This window comes from Theobroma cacao, chromosome 2, assembly GCF_053813885.1.
Source record: "Theobroma cacao isolate CCN51 chromosome 2, ASM5381388v1, whole genome shotgun sequence".
In the NCBI taxonomy this organism is placed as follows: domain Eukaryota; kingdom Viridiplantae; phylum Streptophyta; class Magnoliopsida; order Malvales; family Malvaceae; genus Theobroma; species Theobroma cacao.
Genome location: NC_142640.1, coordinates 697,035 through 716,359, shown reverse-complemented (window position 1 = coordinate 716,359; position 19,325 = coordinate 697,035). Strand labels below are relative to the sequence as shown.

General features: G+C 37.0%; 1 protein-coding gene across 4 annotated transcripts; it reads right to left on the bottom strand.

The window, feature by feature from the left end:
• Positions 1-313: 313 nt before the first annotated feature.
• Positions 314-19,156, bottom strand: LOC18607078 (ABC transporter C family member 12). Of its 4 annotated transcripts, none has more exons than XM_018115241.2 (29): positions 18,834-19,156; positions 17,875-17,916; positions 17,432-17,777; positions 16,881-17,059; positions 16,404-16,443; positions 15,575-15,731; positions 14,973-15,087; positions 14,807-14,887; positions 14,632-14,656; positions 14,146-14,202; positions 13,827-13,892; positions 13,292-13,366; positions 13,002-13,109; positions 12,262-12,396; positions 11,537-11,643; positions 11,350-11,443; positions 10,589-10,756; positions 9,936-10,076; positions 8,346-8,546; positions 8,123-8,221; positions 7,881-8,033; positions 6,719-7,110; positions 5,977-6,157; positions 5,258-5,581; positions 3,954-4,710; positions 2,968-3,089; positions 2,148-2,393; positions 1,472-1,895; positions 314-592 (listed from the first exon to the last, which is right to left on the bottom strand). In XM_018115241.2, the coding sequence occupies exons 3-29, from the start codon at positions 17,762-17,764 to the stop codon at positions 498-500; spliced, it is 4,875 nt and encodes a 1,624-aa protein (XP_017970730.1). In that variant the 5' UTR covers positions 17,765-17,777; positions 17,875-17,916; positions 18,834-19,156; the 3' UTR covers positions 314-497. The 4 variants fall into 4 exon arrangements, with proteins under 4 accessions (XP_017970730.1, XP_017970731.1, XP_017970732.1 ...); XM_018115242.2 differs by having other exon boundaries at positions 18,940-19,156; XM_018115243.2 differs by lacking the exon at positions 18,834-19,156 and adding an exon at positions 18,274-18,426.
• Between the last annotated feature and the right edge of the window lie 169 nt (positions 19,157-19,325).

Sequence of the window (19,325 nt, the reverse complement as noted above, 5' to 3'; positions counted from 1 at the left end):
TTCTTGGTTCATCATAGAACACAGCCGTATCTTGAAACCCAAAAAGCAATAATCACATACTTCTAGAGAAAGGAAGATCTGATATGGAAATGAATATTGTCCCACCAAAATCATTTTATCCATATATTCTTAAAAAATTTCTCCTGTCCTGGTTCATTTTGTGCAGCTCGTTTCAAACTCCCACAAACAAACTTATTTTCTACAAGAATCCACAACAGCCGTAAAATCCCATCAAGCCATTATCTTTTAAAATACTGATTTCAAGCTAAAATTGGCACGGGCATTGAGTCCCTTTCCACCACATACTGGAAACTAAACCAAAAATAAAAATTTTGTTAAAAATTGATGATGATAGCTTTCTGTTTGAGACCAGTTACAGGTATAAGAATATCAGATCAATTAGAAAATTGACATTTTAATATCAGGCACATCAGGATGCAGCTGTCCACTCCAATCTTCAATTACAAATATTTACCTCGAATGTTTCCCTTATCTGTTTATGTATCATCCCAATCCAGGGATCTGTCTTCAAAGTCAAACTCTAATTGTTGAAGCCTATTATGTTGAGCTAGCCTGCTCAATGTAGCAAGACCTGAAACACAGGATCAATCATCGATCACAAAGAGTAGATAACAAGAAACTTTATTCTTCAGTGTTAATGCATGGGGATTCATTATAGCAGAGATACAAATATTTATGCTATGATTGCTATTGCCTGTGCCAGAAATGATCTTAAATTGTTCCATGCATTAAGACAAAGCAGTCAAATTCTTTCGGTGAACTAGCTCGTTGTTTCACATTTTTGTAGTTGAGGGAGCCATTCTTCCTCAGGAGACAGTAGGTGTCATACTATTCCCTTTTAACGTACAATATTTACTAGGACAACAATGAATAAAACTTGTAAATCACAAGGAACACCCCATTTTGATCATCTCTTGACTCATTGCAACGTCAACCATGGAGTTTTGCTTTAGGGAGTGACCAGTCTGAATTGTTTGTACTCCTTCCAGAGGCGAACCATTCGTTTCCTCTGAGTGAATAATAATATTTAACTTTAAAAAAAAAAAACCATGGAGCTTTGCCCAATGTTCTTAGCTCTCCTGATTGACACTAAATTGAGGGAGGGGATCTCTATCAGTTGTCACTCAGGGGTTTCGCCTCCTTGTATGTTCTAATTTTCTCTTAAACTGGGGAGGTGGGGGTTTGGTTCTCTATCAGTTGTCAGGGGTTTTGACTACCATTATAGAATTCTGTAATGCTAAAAGTCTTGTTTGCTTCTTTATGTTCTGAATGTTATGTGCCTTTTTATTCCCTATGGTCATCTGATATTCAAGTAAATTAATCATCATCACTGACAAGGACCTCATTAAGAAGGTATGGACTAGCATGACACACATGCTTGTGTTGGTGTGCATTATGTGTGGATTTCTTGAGTGGAGTTTACATGTATGGAGAGATATTATATGTGTACCTTCAATTATTCTGTAAAGAGCTGACCACCATCTATCTCTGGGTACTTGGTGTTGCTGGAGCATATCATTTATAACTTCATCATGCTTTCCCTCCATAACACCCTGCAGTGTTATGACTGCATCTTCAGTTTTCTTGAGGATATTGCTCGTATCTCCAACATCAAACCTTTGAAGGTCATTCTGTGAAGAAGTGAGGCTAACAGCTAGGGCAAACTGTGCAGCAGCAGCCCAGCGGGATGAAATTTGCCATCTCATCCGACCATCTAACCGCGTGCCATGTTCTTTGCTCAACCTATTCTCCTCTCCTCCAAGAACTAAGCTACGTAAGTATTCAGCATTTGCAGGCCCTGTACTTTGAACCATTTTAGAGAATGTGCTTTCTTCATTAGTTAGCAGTTCCACTGGAGTATCATGTTCAGAAACCTGAAAGAGCAACATTGGAAGTTATCTAGTCACAACTAATAAGCATCTTCTTTATTTTTTCCCAATCGAAAGAAGAGCTAAACAAGCATAGAGAAAGTCCTCATGTATAAATATTTTCCAAGTCATTCCTGGAATGGAGTCAATCATCCCTTATGGATATCATATAGCTACAGATGTCTATTGAATGGGGTGAAAAATTGCAGACAGATAAATAAACCAGAAATACCCAAGAATAATAATAAGAAGGCACACCTGGCCAGCATCAAGCACAAGAATCCGGTCACAGTCAATGATTGTATTTAGTCTATGGGCAATAATGAGCATCGTACATGATTTGAATTCTTCACGAATGGTTTTCTGGATAAAAGCATCAGTCTTAACATCCACCGCTGCAGTTGCTTCATCAAGAACAAGAATCTTTGACCTTCGCAGCAATGCTCGAGCAAGACATAATAATTGTCTCTGCCCAACACTGAAATTCTCCCCACCCTCCAAAACCTTAACACATTTGAAGCAGAATCATTTCATCAATACTTCGCTTTCTCTTGTTTTAAGCAATATATACCAAAAAAAAAAAATTTGTTCAATCAAAGATGGTTATACATATTCCTAATTTTACTTTAGACACCATGGAAAGCTTAAGACATAGAGTTCAAGGGACTGTTTACAGAAACACTTGATTTTACTTAACTTCCATCTTCAATACCATCAATCTTAATGCATGCCAATGTTATATCTCTAGCAAAACCTAGTTGTAGTTTATGCAACAATTGAAGTTAATTCAGATTAGTTTGACCACAAAACTCTGAAAATCTTTTACTTTCAACATAAAACTAAAAACCATGTTGAATTCCAGAATACATTTTCAATTTGTTTAATAAGTCGGAAGGAGACCGACACATGTCAGCAGATTATTGGCATCTTTACTGAAATTAGGTAGCCAATCAACCCAAGTGCCTTTGCAAGCCATTACCAGAAAATTGAGTTCAGGGCAAGTACAATTATGAAATATAGTTCTTGTCCAATTAAATTTAATCGGAAAAAAAATTCTTCCATGAGCATAGCCCTATACCTCAGCGTCCAGACCAAAAGAATTCCTCCTAATGAAATCCTTCAGATGCGCTCTTTCTAAAGCCTCCCAAAGGTCAGCATCATTGTGCTCATTGAATGGATCAAGGTTTAATCGCACAGTTCCTGGATAAATTAAAAATGACCATAAAAATGAGACACTTTAAATAGTGTATTAGAAAATATTGTGGAGAAAGAGAAATGGATTAACTTTTCACTCTTGAATGTTTCTTCCTACTTAAAGATATATTGTAGTTTGAGCAAAACATAACTGTGTCTAAAAATGGTACAGCAAAGTTAAAAATTAACAGGTAACCAAATAGATAGATTGACAAGGTTACAAGGAGTGAGCACAACAGACATTTAATTCTTAGGTTGATTGTCACATTGGGGAATATGATTTGCGGTCACAACAGAGGAAACCTTGCTGAAAAAATCCAAGAGTTAACCATCTTTTGTCTCCAAATCCTCCATTATTTACTTTATCTAGGATTCATCCAGTTCAATACCCTATATTAATTGTAAAATAGTCCTGGGGGCAACACAAAAAAAAAAAAAAATGCATTAATCAAGCCTAATGTTAGTTCTGTTATAATTCATGTTCATCACATATTTTTATTTACATAAAAGAAAGGCTTATTAGTTTTCTTCTTCCCTCATTTCTCCGCTCTGCGGTAGCTAACAGTGAGTATCTTCATCCTCACAGCCAAGAAATTGCATTGATTACAGTTTCCGGGTCTAAGAATACTACCAAGAATTCACGTGGTATTTCACTCTTCCTACACCAATCTAGTTGATTGTAAAATGCCACAAGTCATAAAACCATACAGTAACAGTCTCTAATAATTTCAACACAGAAAAGTGACAATGCATTGATCATGGAAAAATATTTCTGCAAACCTGATGAACAGGAATTATAGGGTTGACCAAGTATACTAAAAAATAAATCCGAGCACTTGACAGAGTGTACTCAAAAGTCAAAGTTAGTACCTGAAAAAAGAACAGGTGATTGTGGTATAATGCTAAGAACCTTTCGCAAATCTGTCAGTCCAAATGTAGCAAGATCACAACCATCAATCAAGATTCTTCCTTTTTCCAGTTCTACAATCCGGAATAATGCATTCAGCATGCTGGATTTCCCAGCACCAGTTCTTCCAACTATCCCTAGCTTCTCACTTGGAGAAGTAGAGAAGGACAATCCACACAAGACTGGCGGAAGTTCGGGCCTGTACCGTAGGACAACATCCTCAAATTGAATTGACCCAGATGAAGGCCAACCAGCGGGAGGACAGTGGCTCTCTATTACATCTGGAGCCTCTGCAGGCAAATTGATATATGTTCCCACACGTTCAACAGCATTTAAGCTGTTCTCAGCACGGCTTGCTTGTCTTAAAACACCACTCAATAGACTAGTGATATTTAAAGTATAACTGAGAAGTAGACCCATTGCTGACGCAAATGCTGCCTGGTCTTCTGCTCTTCCATTCTGCAGAACTGCAAAGGTTGCTGTCAACCAAATCATGAGACCTCCTAATGCTTCTAACCTTATTGTGAGCCAGCGATTTGAACTGCTATTTGCAAGGGTGAATTTGATATTATTATCCATTGACTTCCCATTAATATTGGCCACCCGATCATAAGCTTTGTACGCACGAATGGATGACAAACCATTTAAGGCTTCTCCAAATTGTGCATACACTGGTGATCTGGTAATGGAGTCTAAGCGTTTCACTTCACGAGATGTGCTCTGCAATAGCAAATGAACATTGAGACTTGTTCAGAGCAAAGATGTGTTATATGAGAGACAATAATCACCAAAGAATATTCAGATGTACATGCCACTAGGTAGAACACTTGCTTATATTAAACAGTGAACTAGGAAAATAAAATGCCATTCCACCAAATGAGTGCATCCTATGATGCTGGAAAGAAGTCTCAGCATCATCTGATAATTAACAGCGAAATTTGTTTTGTTAAAATACATATGGCACACAGGTACCCTTCAGTAAGGGCATTGTGGCACAGCATGTTATGAAACTTCTGAGATGGCCTAAGGGCATTGTGGGAGATTTTGTGCTGGTATACCCCTATTAACTTATGTAAGGGGCATGGCCTTGCAAAATCCTTGTAAAAGGTGAACGACGGTTCCCTATTATGATTAATGCATTATGAAATTTCATTAAAACAAATACATGTGGCACACAGGTACCCTTCAGTAATCTCACAGGTAAGGAAACATGAAAATCAAAGGCTTTTAAACAGGTGGGGAACTGACTGACAATTATGGGGCATACCTGATAATATAGATAGGCTGCATAAAACAAGATGAGAAGTGGCATTATGGCCCACAATGAAAATGTGTTCACTAATCCTATCAGTGCAAAAGTCGAAAGAAGCTGCCACACCTGATTCATAAACATATTCATAAAATTGGCAACATTACGATCTATATCACCTAGATCTCTTGAAAACCTATTAATTACTCGCCCAATTGGATTGGTCTGGAAAAACAACATTGGAGCTCTTAGGATGGAATTTAGCATCATATCATGTAATGTTCTGGCTGCACGAAGACTTGAAGTGATCAACCAAAAAGAGTTTGTCAGTGTCACTGTTACCTGAATCCATTAAAATGATAAACAACTCATTATAATAAGCACCAAAGTAGAAGATAAAAAGTTTGTGCCAGATTAGATTAGGAATTAAATTTACAGTCGCGGCAGGCGCACACACACACTGATAAACTGCCTAACATGTTATGCTATAAAGTTTATGTTTTTGTACTTCAAGGAATTTCTTCTCACTAACCCTGCATTCATTGCATTTTCTGAGTACATAAAACATGTATCATTCTAAACTACTATTCATTTTAAAAAAGAACTTAATGTTCTTTGAATAACTGAAAAATCATATTGAAAAGTAAGCCATGATTATAAGCTTTCAATCCAGAACAAGCCATGAGTGTAAATGATTATCAATGCAGACCATTTGTTAGCTGCAGACACAAACGTACCTGACTAAATCCTAGAACAGCATAAATGAGAATGTAGTATTCAGGCTTATAACTCTTTGAAGTACTTTGATCTGTCCAAAAGCGTAACCAAGTGCTACTTGAAATTCTAAGAACTTCAGTTGAAAAGTAGAATGTAAAGAGTATCATAACCACCCATAGGCCTCCTAGAGCATCCTTATACCTGAAAATAGAAACAATAAAAGAAAATCAGTTCTATGCCCATCACAAGCTGAATTGATATAATATGCATTTGGTTTAGGGTCTACAAGTAAATTAATTAATTATTAATGGGCTCTACATGTGAATTAATATGTAGAAAAAAGTGAGAGCTAAATAAGGGTTAAAGAGCAATTCCATAAAGTCCAATGAGTAAAAGATTGGGTAAATAATCAGTGAAAAGTAGGTAAGGTTCTTGGATGCAAACACAAGACCTCTACTCTGGTACAATGTAAGTTGAGTGACCATTTACCCAACAGTTTAACTTGACAGAAAAGGGCCCCAACTTTTATATACAAATTCTATCACCACTAAAATTTCCAACTCTTCACAGAAATTCTTGTTCCATGTTGGAGTGCTATAGAGAGACAGACATCATTAACCAAAAGAAGCTGACCAAGAAGAATATAATTTTCCCAGCTGAGTTTATGTCTTCAACAAAAACAATTACTAAAATCAAAGTTATTTTGAAAAGCATTAGTTTGATAGGTTTAGTTGTAAAGTCTAGAGTGTTATCACAAATTACCTCATCAAAACATTCCAGCTGACAACACCTGTTTCCTTTTCTTCTTGCTTTACAAGTACAGCTTTCCTTCCTTTTCTCTTTTTTGCAGGATTTGCATTTTTTAGCAGCTCATCTATCTCAACCATCTCATTTGAAGTTGCGTTTAAGTCTTCCAGGTCAGAGTTTTTTCCATCTTCCTTTCCTTCTCCTTGTTTCTCCATTTTGCCAGCATTTTCCATCAGTTTCTGAAATAGCCTTCCGTTTTTGGAGATTTCCTCGAAGGTACCCTCTTCCTTAATTACACCATCTGAGACAAGAAGGATCCGGTCTACATGTGGAAGAAAATGTAGCTGGTTTGTGACAAGTATTCTAGTTTTCCCTAGCAACTCTTCCTTGATACACCTGTTGAAAACCTGCAAATCACTTCAGATTAGACCAATATGGCATAACCTCAAGAACTCATTTTTAGAGATCGGAGAAGATGAATGATTATTCCCAAAAAGTTGAAAATAAATCCAGATAGGAACTGAAAATCCTTTCTCTTAAGAAAGAAGAGACGGTACATTTTATTTCCAAAGAATATTTCAGACAAGCTGAGGAAAAAAAAACCATCCTTCAACAACACTGGTCATGATGGAGATAGAAAAGATGTGAAGAGAAGCCAAGATTCAATTCCAAGAATATTTGTGATTATGGTCCTTGTTTCTTTTGGGTTTCCTGATGTTATGATTTGTTTATGGTTTTGGAGCTATTTTAAACAAAGTTTTTACTAGAGCCTAAGCACTCCTCGTCCTTGCTGGACACTAAGTACTAGCTCAGTAGTTTCTTATTGGAGTGTTATGAATCTATATATTGGTGTGATCTTTACACTACGAAAACAAAATATCATCATAGAACTTTTCAGCACTGTTGCTTTTATGTTTCACATTGGGACTCTCATTTCTTCACCTCAAGTTTAAACCTATACCAGATCTTATACAGCTGCTCTGACAATTTCCCTTCATTTTGACCTCAATTAACCCTAAAATTTAGCCTCAAAACCTAATTTTCTCATTTCGTATACACGTAATAAGTTCATGTCAGTTTGATAAAGCCTCTTTCCCGTCTACATAATATGAAATGTACTACAAGCAGTGTAGAATGTGACAAAATTTGCGAATGTTGATCAGAGTAAACAGATTACCTGTTGTGCAACATGTGCATCAAGGGCACTTAAAGGGTCATCAAATATGTACACATCCGAATCGGAGTAGACAGCTCTAGCCATGGAAACTCTCTGCTTCTGCCCACCACTAATATTTACCCCTCTTTCACCGATCTCAGTGAGATCATGATCCTGAAGGGCAATATCAGATTAGTTAATTAGTAATGGAGACATTTCACAATAAAGAAATTACAAAGAGAGATGTATTAAATCCACTTAACAGGAAGTATGTCGAGATCATGCCATAAAGCTGTCACATCAATGGTCTTCCAATATCGTTCTGGTTGAAAGCTAGACCCAAACAATATGTTATTACGAACCTGTGAAAATAAATTTTGACGGTCAGATGCACGCATGGTAGTAGGAAACTTTAATATTCAATAAATACTGGAAGTGGTAGATATTTGAAATGAAAGCAAACAACAAAAGCAACCTGCATCTTACAGTAGCATTAAAAATCCATGAAACTTGTGGAACATAAGCAACAGTCCCTCTTATGACAACACTTGAATTTGCATCACAAGGAAGCTCCCCTAGCATTGCTGATATAAGTGATGTTTTTCCTTCTCCAGTTCCACCAACAATTGCAACTAAGCTGCCAACTGGCACATCTAAATTGATATTTGCTAAAGTGGGCTTTTCTGCCTGGAAAAATAAAATTTCAAAATTGTCTTCATCCAGGAAAGAAGCACATTGGAATATCAACGATGTTTATGATAATACAGTACGTGAGAACTTCCTTATTACAAAGCTGGGAATAGTGCATGGTCGGTCATTAGGCTTCTGCTTAGTATATGTGTTAGCCAATCTTATCATAAGCACCAACCAAAGAGTTACATGTTTGTAAATATGCCGCTTATGTGGTTGATTTGGTAAGTAAATAATTTGTAATGAAGATAAACAAGTGTTTGTGTCACGCCCCTTTTTTGGAGGAGGGCAGGACAGCCCGATGGCAAGGGCTTGAGGCTCGGGAGTGGGTGAGCCAGCTCGAAGATGGGCGAGCAATGAGGGCTGCAACCCCAATTTGGCGCCAAGGGACTTGAGACATTGGCACCCATGGGCGGATGAGCGCGCAGGCCAGCTATTAGACAGGCAGTGTGCGCGGGCCAGTACGCAGACGGGGGTGCGCAGGCGCGCAGGAAAATGGCACCCAGCAGAGCTGGCAGACTGACGCGCAGCGGGTGGGCGCGAACTGCCCAGGCAGTCTGCCAGAAGCGCGGGAAACACTGTCCAGCCTGAGGCCTGCGGGGCAGCCGTTGCCTGCCGTTGGCAACAGTGCCAGAGGTGCGTCAGAGGGGCCCAGCAGAGTTCAAAACAGCCCCTAGCCGTTGGGAACTGCCTTGTAACGGCTCCAAGGGTTCCTAGGCTATATAAACCCCTTGAGCCCCCTCATTTGGGACTAATGACTCTTGTATTGGAATTTCTATCAATAAAAGCTCTCTCTTTGTTCTCTCAACTCTCTTGTGCTTGCCAAAATCGATCCTAACTTCTAACTTGAGAAGGCTGCTAGCCTTTCTAACCGACCTTAAGCAAGGCAAAGGCTAGCCCGCACAGGTCAAGAGAAAACCCCCGTGACATGTGCTCCATGATGACATTAAAGAAGCATCCTCTTGTGTGAACCAAAAGAAATCTAGTTACATCCATCATTAATCTGCTTCTGTGATGGTTATTTTTTTTAAAGACCTAAAATGATGGAAGCCCTCTAAAATAGCACCCAATTTATTAGGTTAGTATAAATTTATTAATATGGGGGCAAAGTAATGTTTACATCAAGGATACTTGCAGCATTTCTGATATTCCTTCCCTTAACCCTTATTACATCCAAAGCTATAATGCTCCAGCCAGATGCCTTGAGGAAGAAATCAATACCTAACAACTCTGCCTTTCCAATCTCTTGCAAAGCATGATGCAAACTCAATGTATTGACTGATCATTAGTAAACCCTTAATAAGCAAAATCAAATGCAAAAGTCCCATTTTCTCAAAGTAATTGACTCATAATTTAAGAAAAAACCGAATAAAACTATAGATTGACCTTTGAATCCCATGAAAAGTTTCCGTCCTTAATTGAGATGGCTGGAAGCCCTGGCTGAAGGGGTGGGTTTGGCACTAGAACTCTCTCTTCTGCTAAGAAAAGCTCCTCAAGACGTTGCAAAGATATATTTGCATTTACAACCTGAAAAACCAGGGCATTAGACTGTCGAGAAGACAATAAAAGTTATTTGAATTTTTTAGCAATACTGCTAAAGTAAAGAAACTTAATGATTAGTGAACCTCGAAATTGTCCCAACTACATTACATTGCAGATAATGATCAACAAAAAATTTAAATAGATTTTACATCTTTTAAGGTTATTCTCTTTTCATCACCATAAATTCCTTAATTTTATCAATAAGCTCTTCAGTTAATGAGTAACTGAACAGCTTTCTTGTCTAGACAACAGACTGAGAAAGGTTAATTAAGCACTATGATAACTTTGGACAACTAAACAGGTGTAAAGACTAAGGTACGAACAAATTGACCGTGTGAAACTCAAATTTTCAGTAAACTACAAAGACAATATATCGGATAAACAAACTGTACCTAAAATGTTTTCCCAACAATAAGATTCTAGCAATGGGAGACATAAAGCTGCAAGCCAATTGAATTCTGCTAAATATAATGGTATAAGGGTGAAATAAGTTAAACCTGACTTAACAAGTTAGGAAGTGTGTTCAGAGGCATTCGAAGCAATGCAAACAGAGAAAGTGATGTGAATGCCCTTGCGGGTGTTAAACCCCCACCAAGCAAAGTGAATGTCCCAAATGAAACTACTGTCACGACAACGGGTATGCTGTTCAGTATGAAACTGTTGAACTGCAAGAAAAGGCAACTTGTTAAAAAGAATGAAAAAAGAGTGGTAAAAACCCATTCATACTTCATGTAGCTTGAAGGCTAGTAGCTTAAACAGCTGGTACAACATGCATAATTTCAGATCAGCCAGATCGATAATGAGCATCCAACCATGTTTTGTTGTATGCAACTTGCATAACCAACCTACATACTCTACAATGCAGTGATAGACCATGGATTTGTGTCATTTCATTCTACACTTAAATGTACAAACACACATCAAAAGCAAGTATATGATACTCTGGTCATAGAGCAGAATCAGGGTAGCAATAATGTAAGCCACCTTTTCCCATAAACTGGCTTAAACTTGTGGATCCAATATCATGGATGAAGCCCATCATAATCACATTTTCCCTTGCAAAAGAAAATGCATAAAATAGTGAAAGCATAACATGTCCAATGTTATGGTTGGTGACCACCACAATTACATTTTCCAGAGCAAACATTGGTGAAAGCAAAATTTCACATGGCAACAAGCAATGTCATATCGTGTTTTGGCATTTTCAAATAAAAGACACGCACAAAAGGAAGCAGGACTAGAATTTCAAATATCATACAGCAGATAGTAATTGAGCTCTCCGAAGCCATGACAGCTCATCATTCCGTATACTGTCAACTCTAGACTGAAAGCTCTTCTCCCATGCATAAAATCTGAAACATTTTCAAGCATAGAGCCAGCGTCACTGTCGAATGGCAAGAAAATATACTGAAATCTATGGACGGTGCTTTCTGAATCAACCATACTTCACGGTGTCCATAGCAGCTAAAATTTCATTCATAAGGCTGACTCTCCTGTCAGTCCACTGCAGTCCTTGCTTAGTCATTTTTCGCATTTTGCTAATCACAATGGTCTGTCCCCAGAAGACATAAAGAAAAATCAGACAAGACAAGATTAATCATCAGAGATATTGTTTAAATAATTTCATCTTGGATGGCAAGAAAAATAGGTAACAGCAGATATTAGAAGATCATCGACATGGACAATCATTTCCCAACTTAAAATCATCACAGTTGCTTGCCTTGACTGGCAGGTTTCTCTTTTAGACAAGATTTAATCCAATGATTTGGTTTTCCTACCTCTGCCACTCCTGATGCTCTTTTGCTTTCTTTCTTTCTCTCTGATCTAGTAGGAGTTTGCATGAATTATGGAGATCAGTTGTCTGTTAACTCTAGAGAAAGGGGAATAAACTACAGCATTACATATTTGTAGGCTGCCAGAAATTACAATGGCAAGCATCAATTCCTCAAGTAAATTCTCTCTTTGATAGGAAAATGAAATCTAAGCTGTTACATTTCATCAAGTAGATTCTACATTAATTGTTTCACAAGTTTCACATTTTAAGATGTTACTTTCCTTTTTCTTTTTTAATTATCCAAAAATACATAAATCTAACATCTTAAAAAAGTGAAACTGGTAGAAACGATTAATGAAGAAGAGTTTCAATAAAAAGAGGGATAAACTTTTTTACCTGCAGTGGGACCATGAGAACCAGCATTAGTGCCCCAAGAAGTGAAGCAACACCGAGTTGCTGATAAAGAAGAACCATGGAAATAATGATACGAAATGGAGCTGACCATAATACATGAAGTTGTTGGCATATTTGCTGCAAAAAATAAAGTAGTATCAATAATAGTTTAAGTCAACCCTCTAATATGCAAATGTTATGCTTTTGTTCCCGAATCTGCAACATTCTAGATGTTCCCCAATGGTTATGTTCCTCTTACTAGGTCAACAAGTTATGTACCAGAGTTCCGAGAAAACAATTTACCATAGGAGAAGTTATCAGATTTTAACGTACACATCAATTTTAACACAATTAAAAAAAAAAAAAAAGCCTTCTCTAGCTCAAACATCAGAATTCCACACTCTAAAATATTTGTTTTTGAAGCAAAATTGGCCAATATATCCCATATTTAGGGGTATAGAGGCATAGTACTTCATTTGATATTTCAAATTCTCAAATTTCAACTGGCCAGTTATATTGATTACATCAATACTGCATTCTTCATAATTACTGTCAAAGGATCAATCATCTTTCTTAAAGTAATGACATAAGGCATAAATTTAAAATATATCAGGAATCTACTAACAGTTTCCTGTGATATACTGTCTTTTGTCTTCATGTGGACTCTGATTCTGAATGCATAATATACATATTTAGCATCACTTAACATATGCATTTTCACAGCAATTGAACAAGACCCATACCTGAAGCGCATTAGCATCTGTTGTGATCATATTTGTTATCTTTCCAGATGGGAAATTCTTGCGAGCTTCATGAGTCAATCTCAGAGATTTGTGAAATATAGCTGCCACCTAAAACAGAAACAGTAAAATAAAATTAGCCAACCAATTTGAAAAAGATAACTCAAAAACCAAAATATGCTCCGATGAAAGCAACTGTGAAATCTTGAAAGTCAAAGGAGGCTAAGTTTAACACACTCAAATAGCTCCATGTGCTTGTTTGTAAGCATTTTAGGATGAAGGAAATATATTACCAGAGTAGACCGTAGACGAAAACCAACTCGCCAGACATTCTGCATATACTGAGACTCGAGTAGTACAACAGATAACTGACATGAGTTGAAAAAAATCACAATATCAGAACTGCAGCAACAGCTTTACAAGGAATCATTTCTTTGATTTTAAATTATATCAATCACAGGAAGAGCTAATGGAAGCAGCGTTTTATCTTTTGCTGAAAGAGCAAACTAAGAACCTACTTTGCTCATGCAAACATTTCACTTAGGGCCATGAAATGGCATTTATAAGGATTGCAGAAACCGATAGTTCTCAACAAACACATTGATAAAGACAAGGATATCAACAGAGCTAATCAAATTACAGAAGAAATGAGAGAGAAACTTCAATAAAACCCTAAAATACATTCATTGGGTGAAACACACCCACCAATTCAAAAACAGTTGAAAAGAAAAACATAATCCATAGCAGATACCGTGTCTAAACTGAGAGATTTTGGTTTATATTAAACCATAACTCCTCATAAGGAAACACATAGAATAAGGATCATACCACTCCAAGAAACATTAAGAAGGCATAGATATAACCAATCCAGGCTGGGTCACCTCGTTGCATTGACTGCAGACCATAACAAGAGAGTTACAAAATTAACACAACAGATAGAATGCACAAAGTAGGGTCATGTTATATCTAAAATGGGATAGAATTAAAAAATTGACTACCATCATCACTAATATAGGGTTAGTAAATCTGTAGAAAAAATTATCAAAATAAAATAAAAAGCTAATATTTCTCTCCTGTAGCAAACCAAACAAAGAAAAACAAGGTCATCTTTTACACAGGCCTTAGCCAGGGGAAAAAAAGCACTGACCTGTAAGAGATGGTTCAATAACATAGGCCCCACAAACTGACAAAGGTCAGTTCCAATCTGTGATGATCAAATAAGAAGCTATAAGCTTGCATTCACAAATTTGTTTCAGATTCTTTACACAACATAGTCAGATCTTCATGAAATGTTAAATCTCCATAACATTTTCTAGAAGGAAAACTTCACACTTTATCTATACAAAATGTGCATGGTCAGCAGATTTATCATGAGATTAGGTATAACTTTATATTTAAGAACAAGAATCAAAAAGCTCAATAAAAAATCTCTTGAGAAAATGAGATTATGTGCATTTTAGCTCAAAATTATTACAGTCATGACACATGCCCGTCAACAGTATGAATATTGCACAACTTAAGTATTACAGTTTCAGATAGTAGATATTGAAGGAACATCACTTCCAATAAACTACATCTCCATACATAAGGATGCGAAATTCCATGAAAGAAATATGAGAGCAATGCTCATTACCTTGAAAACGCCTCCTAACCAAAACCTGCATGACTCATTTATGAAACAAGAGAGTTAGTATAAGTAAGACAAGATGACATCTATGCTCGGAAGAGAAACTATTCAGGATGCATAAGTTCTTGTTACCAATCATATAGGAAAGGAAGAAAAAAACATTATCACATAGCTAACTAACCTTCCTCCTAAGCTACTATTCAATGCTCTCAAAAGCCATGGTTTAGGTCTTTGAGTTTCTTTAACCCAACATCTGTGGAACCTGCAAAGGGAAAAATTGTTATCACTGAATAGCTGTATATGTTATCATGTGGAAGCAAATGCAAGGGAAGCAACAGAATACTAACTTCTGAATCAGTGTTTCAGTCTGATCCCATGTATCTAACTTCCAAACATCCCTTTCAGTGATAGGTCTTCTATGACCTTGCCGCATGAGGGGAGTAATCCATCCAAAAACAATTCCTGTCATAGCATATTGCAGTGAACTTTCAATTAGAAGCTCACAAGTTTATAGTAAAGCATCACTTGCCAGAGATTACTCCAAAACTGATATTGTAACATAATAGTGAAGGTTTAAACTCAGCAAACCAAACTCAACTGTCTTTCCTAGTACAACCCACAGACCATATCTTGCTAAATGGCCATTCTTGGAGAGAGGAGTAGGTTGGGGGACAGACAGGACACAGGTGAAAAGAACTGAAAAGAAAAAGAACACTATGGATACCAGACTTCTAACAAAGAATTAAATATTTCAAATGTAGAACATCCCAAAACTTGCACATATTGCTACTATGCTGGTCGCTTATTCACGGTCTAGCCAAGTCATTATCCAGTTATAGTTCCATCAAAATGATGCTTTTCTACAAATAGCTAGCAAACCTGCAGCCATTTTAACTTTCTAACATGTGGCATCTTGACCACTTGAAAAAAATGGTATCAGAGTACTTACTTGAAAAAATATTGGCTTGCCTCTCGGGACATATTTGCTCTCCTCCACGAAGTGGTTCATATTCTTCATCATCAAGAGACTCACTTTTTATCAAAATATATCCAGGACAGGGATTAAGATTGGGAACATAAACAAATAGAAGAATCCCAAATAAAACCTACATCAGAAAAATAAGCACAAATAAATGAAACTGCTTTAAGATAAAAGCATTAAAATTCTCTGTCAAAGAAAGAATCCAGGTTTTTCTGTCCCACAGGATTTAATTTAAGACTGCCCCAGCAAACATTACATTACCAGGAGTTCAACTTAATTACGTCAAAATCCCAAGAAGTTATAATGGCCTCAATTATCTAGGAGCATTCTGCACAAAAACTAGTCATGCTACTTAAGACAGGCTTATATCTTTTGTCCATCTATGACTTTCCAGTATGGTAAGTGAGAAAGTGCTAACTTATAACCCATAAAAGGAAGGAGGTGGCTAAAATAAGCTAATTGATGTCAACCTAAAAGTAGGCATGTAAATGGTCAGGGTGATGAATATTTGGAAAAAGTGGTGATGATAATATTTCAAGAGACAATCATAGTGGGAACAGTGAACGCACGCGCGCGCGAGAGAGAGAGAGAGAGCTATGCCTCTCTATAACTTTCATGCTAATGTTTATACATCATAGCTTGCTAATGGACACAACTTTAGCCAGATATCAAGTGGCTACATAAAATTAAAACAGGTGTTGTGGCACCAAGGCAAATAAAAAAGCAGGTAAAGGCCACTTTTATAAAAACACTTGAAAAGACAGAGTAGGATAAAAGGCAAATATACACAACAAACCTGGCAGAAAACCAAGCTGATGCTCAAATACAGTGCATAGCTGCAAGAGCAAATAAACTTGCCACTGTGAGAAGTTAATATATGGTCAAATTTCTTTATGATCTAAGTAGTTAAAGAGTCATTATCTTCTATAAATGCCAGTATTTGAGAATAAAAAAAAATAAAAAGGATAAATTGCATTACCAGTAAGCTATTTTTGGTCAGAGATTTCTGAACAAACATTTACTAAATGATTCAATCACATTCATGGGATCAGGCTTATAAAAGAACATGCATAAAAGAAAAGAATTGCAAGTCATATATAACAATTTATTCCTCATATTCCCTAGTACTTAGAATCAGCAATAACTCAACCCCCCCCCCCCCCCCCCCCCCCCCCCCACCCAAAACAAAAAAAAAAAAGGTAAAATGCTTATGGATTTTTTTTTTAAAGGCTTTTGGTAAAGAAACTAAATTGAGGAATGGGTGGAACCTGACCTACTGTACAAATCTTTCATCGGGAGAACACGATTTAGCAGCACAGCATCCCCAACCAGAACATAAACAACTCCAAAACGCACATACCACCGAAACTCCTTGATGTAACTTTTTGTTTCCAATCCTATCATGATAAGCACAGAGCACCAAGCAGTAGCCTCAATAATCAAAGAAGTTGCCTGCAAGAGTGTAAAATATAAAGCATAGACAAGTTTAAGCACACTTCTGTGTTGCGCATAGCAGATAAACAAATGGAATTGCAAGAACTAATGTAACATCTAACCATCACCTGGAACCAAATAAAGTAAATAGGATGAAATAAGAAAAACAAATTCAGCATAACTAAACCAGTGGTCTGTTTTTAAAGCAATAATAGTATCTATAACAGTCCTCCATAATTTTAACTAAAAATACAGAACTTCATTTTAAACTAGTAATAGTTAAATTTTAGTACTTGTTCTTGTGCGTAAGAGTTGTATTTGAAGATAAAGTTCAAATCACTAAAGCCACGAATAAATACAGGGCCACCTACTAGCTTAACAGAAACGCACCTCATAGGGGGCAAGACCAGTCTCTCCATTCAAATTAAAGATTGAAATATCCATCAACAACCTTAGTAATGGCTCGATGGTACAATAACCAGCCAACAAGCCAAGCACATAATTATAGCATTTTGACCTCAAATAAAACCTCTCGACTTTTGAATTCTTCTTCATCATCCATATCCGATAACAGCACAAGCCCAAAAGAACCAAGTGAGAAATGGAAATCACCACAGAGTCGATAGCACAAGGTGTGTATGCACCAAAAGCGCCATCAACCTCTTTAGCCCAAGCCTCATTGACCTGGGGCTGACAATACCAAACCAGGGGTTCAATCGCCATCAGTAGCCACGCCCTGCAAGACACAAAACAGATTAGATGTTCACTCAACTCATCTTCCCTTCTCATGATAGAAATGTTAAAGGAAATTTTATGCCTGGTTAAGCACTTACTAAAACACTGCACAGGCTTTGCCCTTCAACACAATGTACAATCTGCATTGAGAACAAACCACAATCATGCTTCAATCATTTAAAAATTGTAGGCATCCCAACGAGAATTATACAAAAAAAGGAATTCAATTTGTAACCATGATTCAGATGTAATAAAACCAAAAAGGTAATTTGCAACTAAAACAACTTCTCGGCCTGACCAAGAAACCATTTCAAATTATGATGATTCAGAACCAACTCTGTTCATAAAAAGAAAATGGGATTAAAGATTCGAGTTTCAACAATCATCCCCACTCAATGTAAAATAAATATTTAAGTTGTTCCGTTTCAAAGCAACAAGAAATCCAAAAGTTCAGAATCGTCATTCATCTCTCTGCAACCAAAAGTTCAGATTGCCACCTCGGCGACTGCGGACAGGACAGTGTTGTTGTAGATTATAGGCTGTAAGAAGTAAACCTTAAGAGAAACATGGACAAAAGATACAAAAAACCAAAGATTCTGGGGGAGAACCGTGTTGCTATATGCCAAATGCATGGTTACTTACTATGTATATATAGTTTGAAAAAGAGTCAGAGAATAAGTAAGAACCTTGTATTATTATTACAATATACAAAAGGAGAAAGGAAGTTGAGAAAGAGACAAGAGTCAGAAAACACCAAAAATAGATGTAGCCAAACATGCGTCACGGCTTACGTGACACGCTTGTATAATTTGCAAAACGACAAAGACACGTAAAAAAAAATACACTGCTAAGTGCTAATACTCGTCTCTCTGTATTCTGTATAGAGCTGGATATTAAACAAAAGACCCTTCGTATTTGCGAATCTTTCTTCAGTCTTTCTTTACCCAAATCAACATTTTCCAAAAAGAAAGATGAAAAACTCGAAATTGTAAAAGAAAGTTTCCTTTTTTGGAAAAAGAAAGGAGAAATTGAATAGAAAATGAGAATCTTTCTTTACCCAATTTAACTCTTTTCCCCTCCTCTTTGATACTCTTAACCCTAACGGTTTTCCGATGACCCGTAGTGCAATATTTAGTGAACGCTGTCAATCGGGGTTGAATTACCATTTTTCTTCTTCGATTGAATGAATTTTCCCGCCGGTCCTGCATTTCGGCTTGCGAGATTCGAGTATGTCTACCGGCGAGGTAACGCCGTCTTCTTGATTCAAGCAAACGCTTCCCTTGTCCCTGCGCCGATGCATAGAACTCGGCTTCATCAGAAAATAGTTAAAACTGAGCAGCCACGATTTTTCCTTTCTTGGTCTGCAAATGTTTAGCAAGCCTAAAAATAGCGTTCACCGAATGTCGGTGAGTTTGTGATACACCAATAAGCGTTTCCATTCAGGCCACGCGGCACTTATATTAGTCCGCCACGTGGCTATTTACAGCTATAGTGCTTACAATAAAATTACACTAGTAAAAAATGAAAATGATTTTTTCAAAATATAATT

What these genes read in the sequence shown, in the direction of transcription:
- LOC18607078 (XM_018115241.2), bottom strand. Translation starts at nt 17,764, where the DNA reads ATGGCGATTGAACCCCTGGTTTGGTATTGTCAGCCCCAGGTCAATGAG. An exon ending in GCTGCTATGGACACCGTGAA is followed by an intron (nt 11,444 to 11,536) that starts GTATGGTTGATT and finishes AAAATGTTTCAG; the next exon opens with ATTTTATGCATGGGAGAAGA. An exon ending in CTGTTCTAGGATTTAGTCAG is followed by an intron (nt 5,582 to 5,976) that starts GTACGTTTGTGT and finishes TAATGGATTCAG; the next exon opens with GTAACAGTGACACTGACAAA.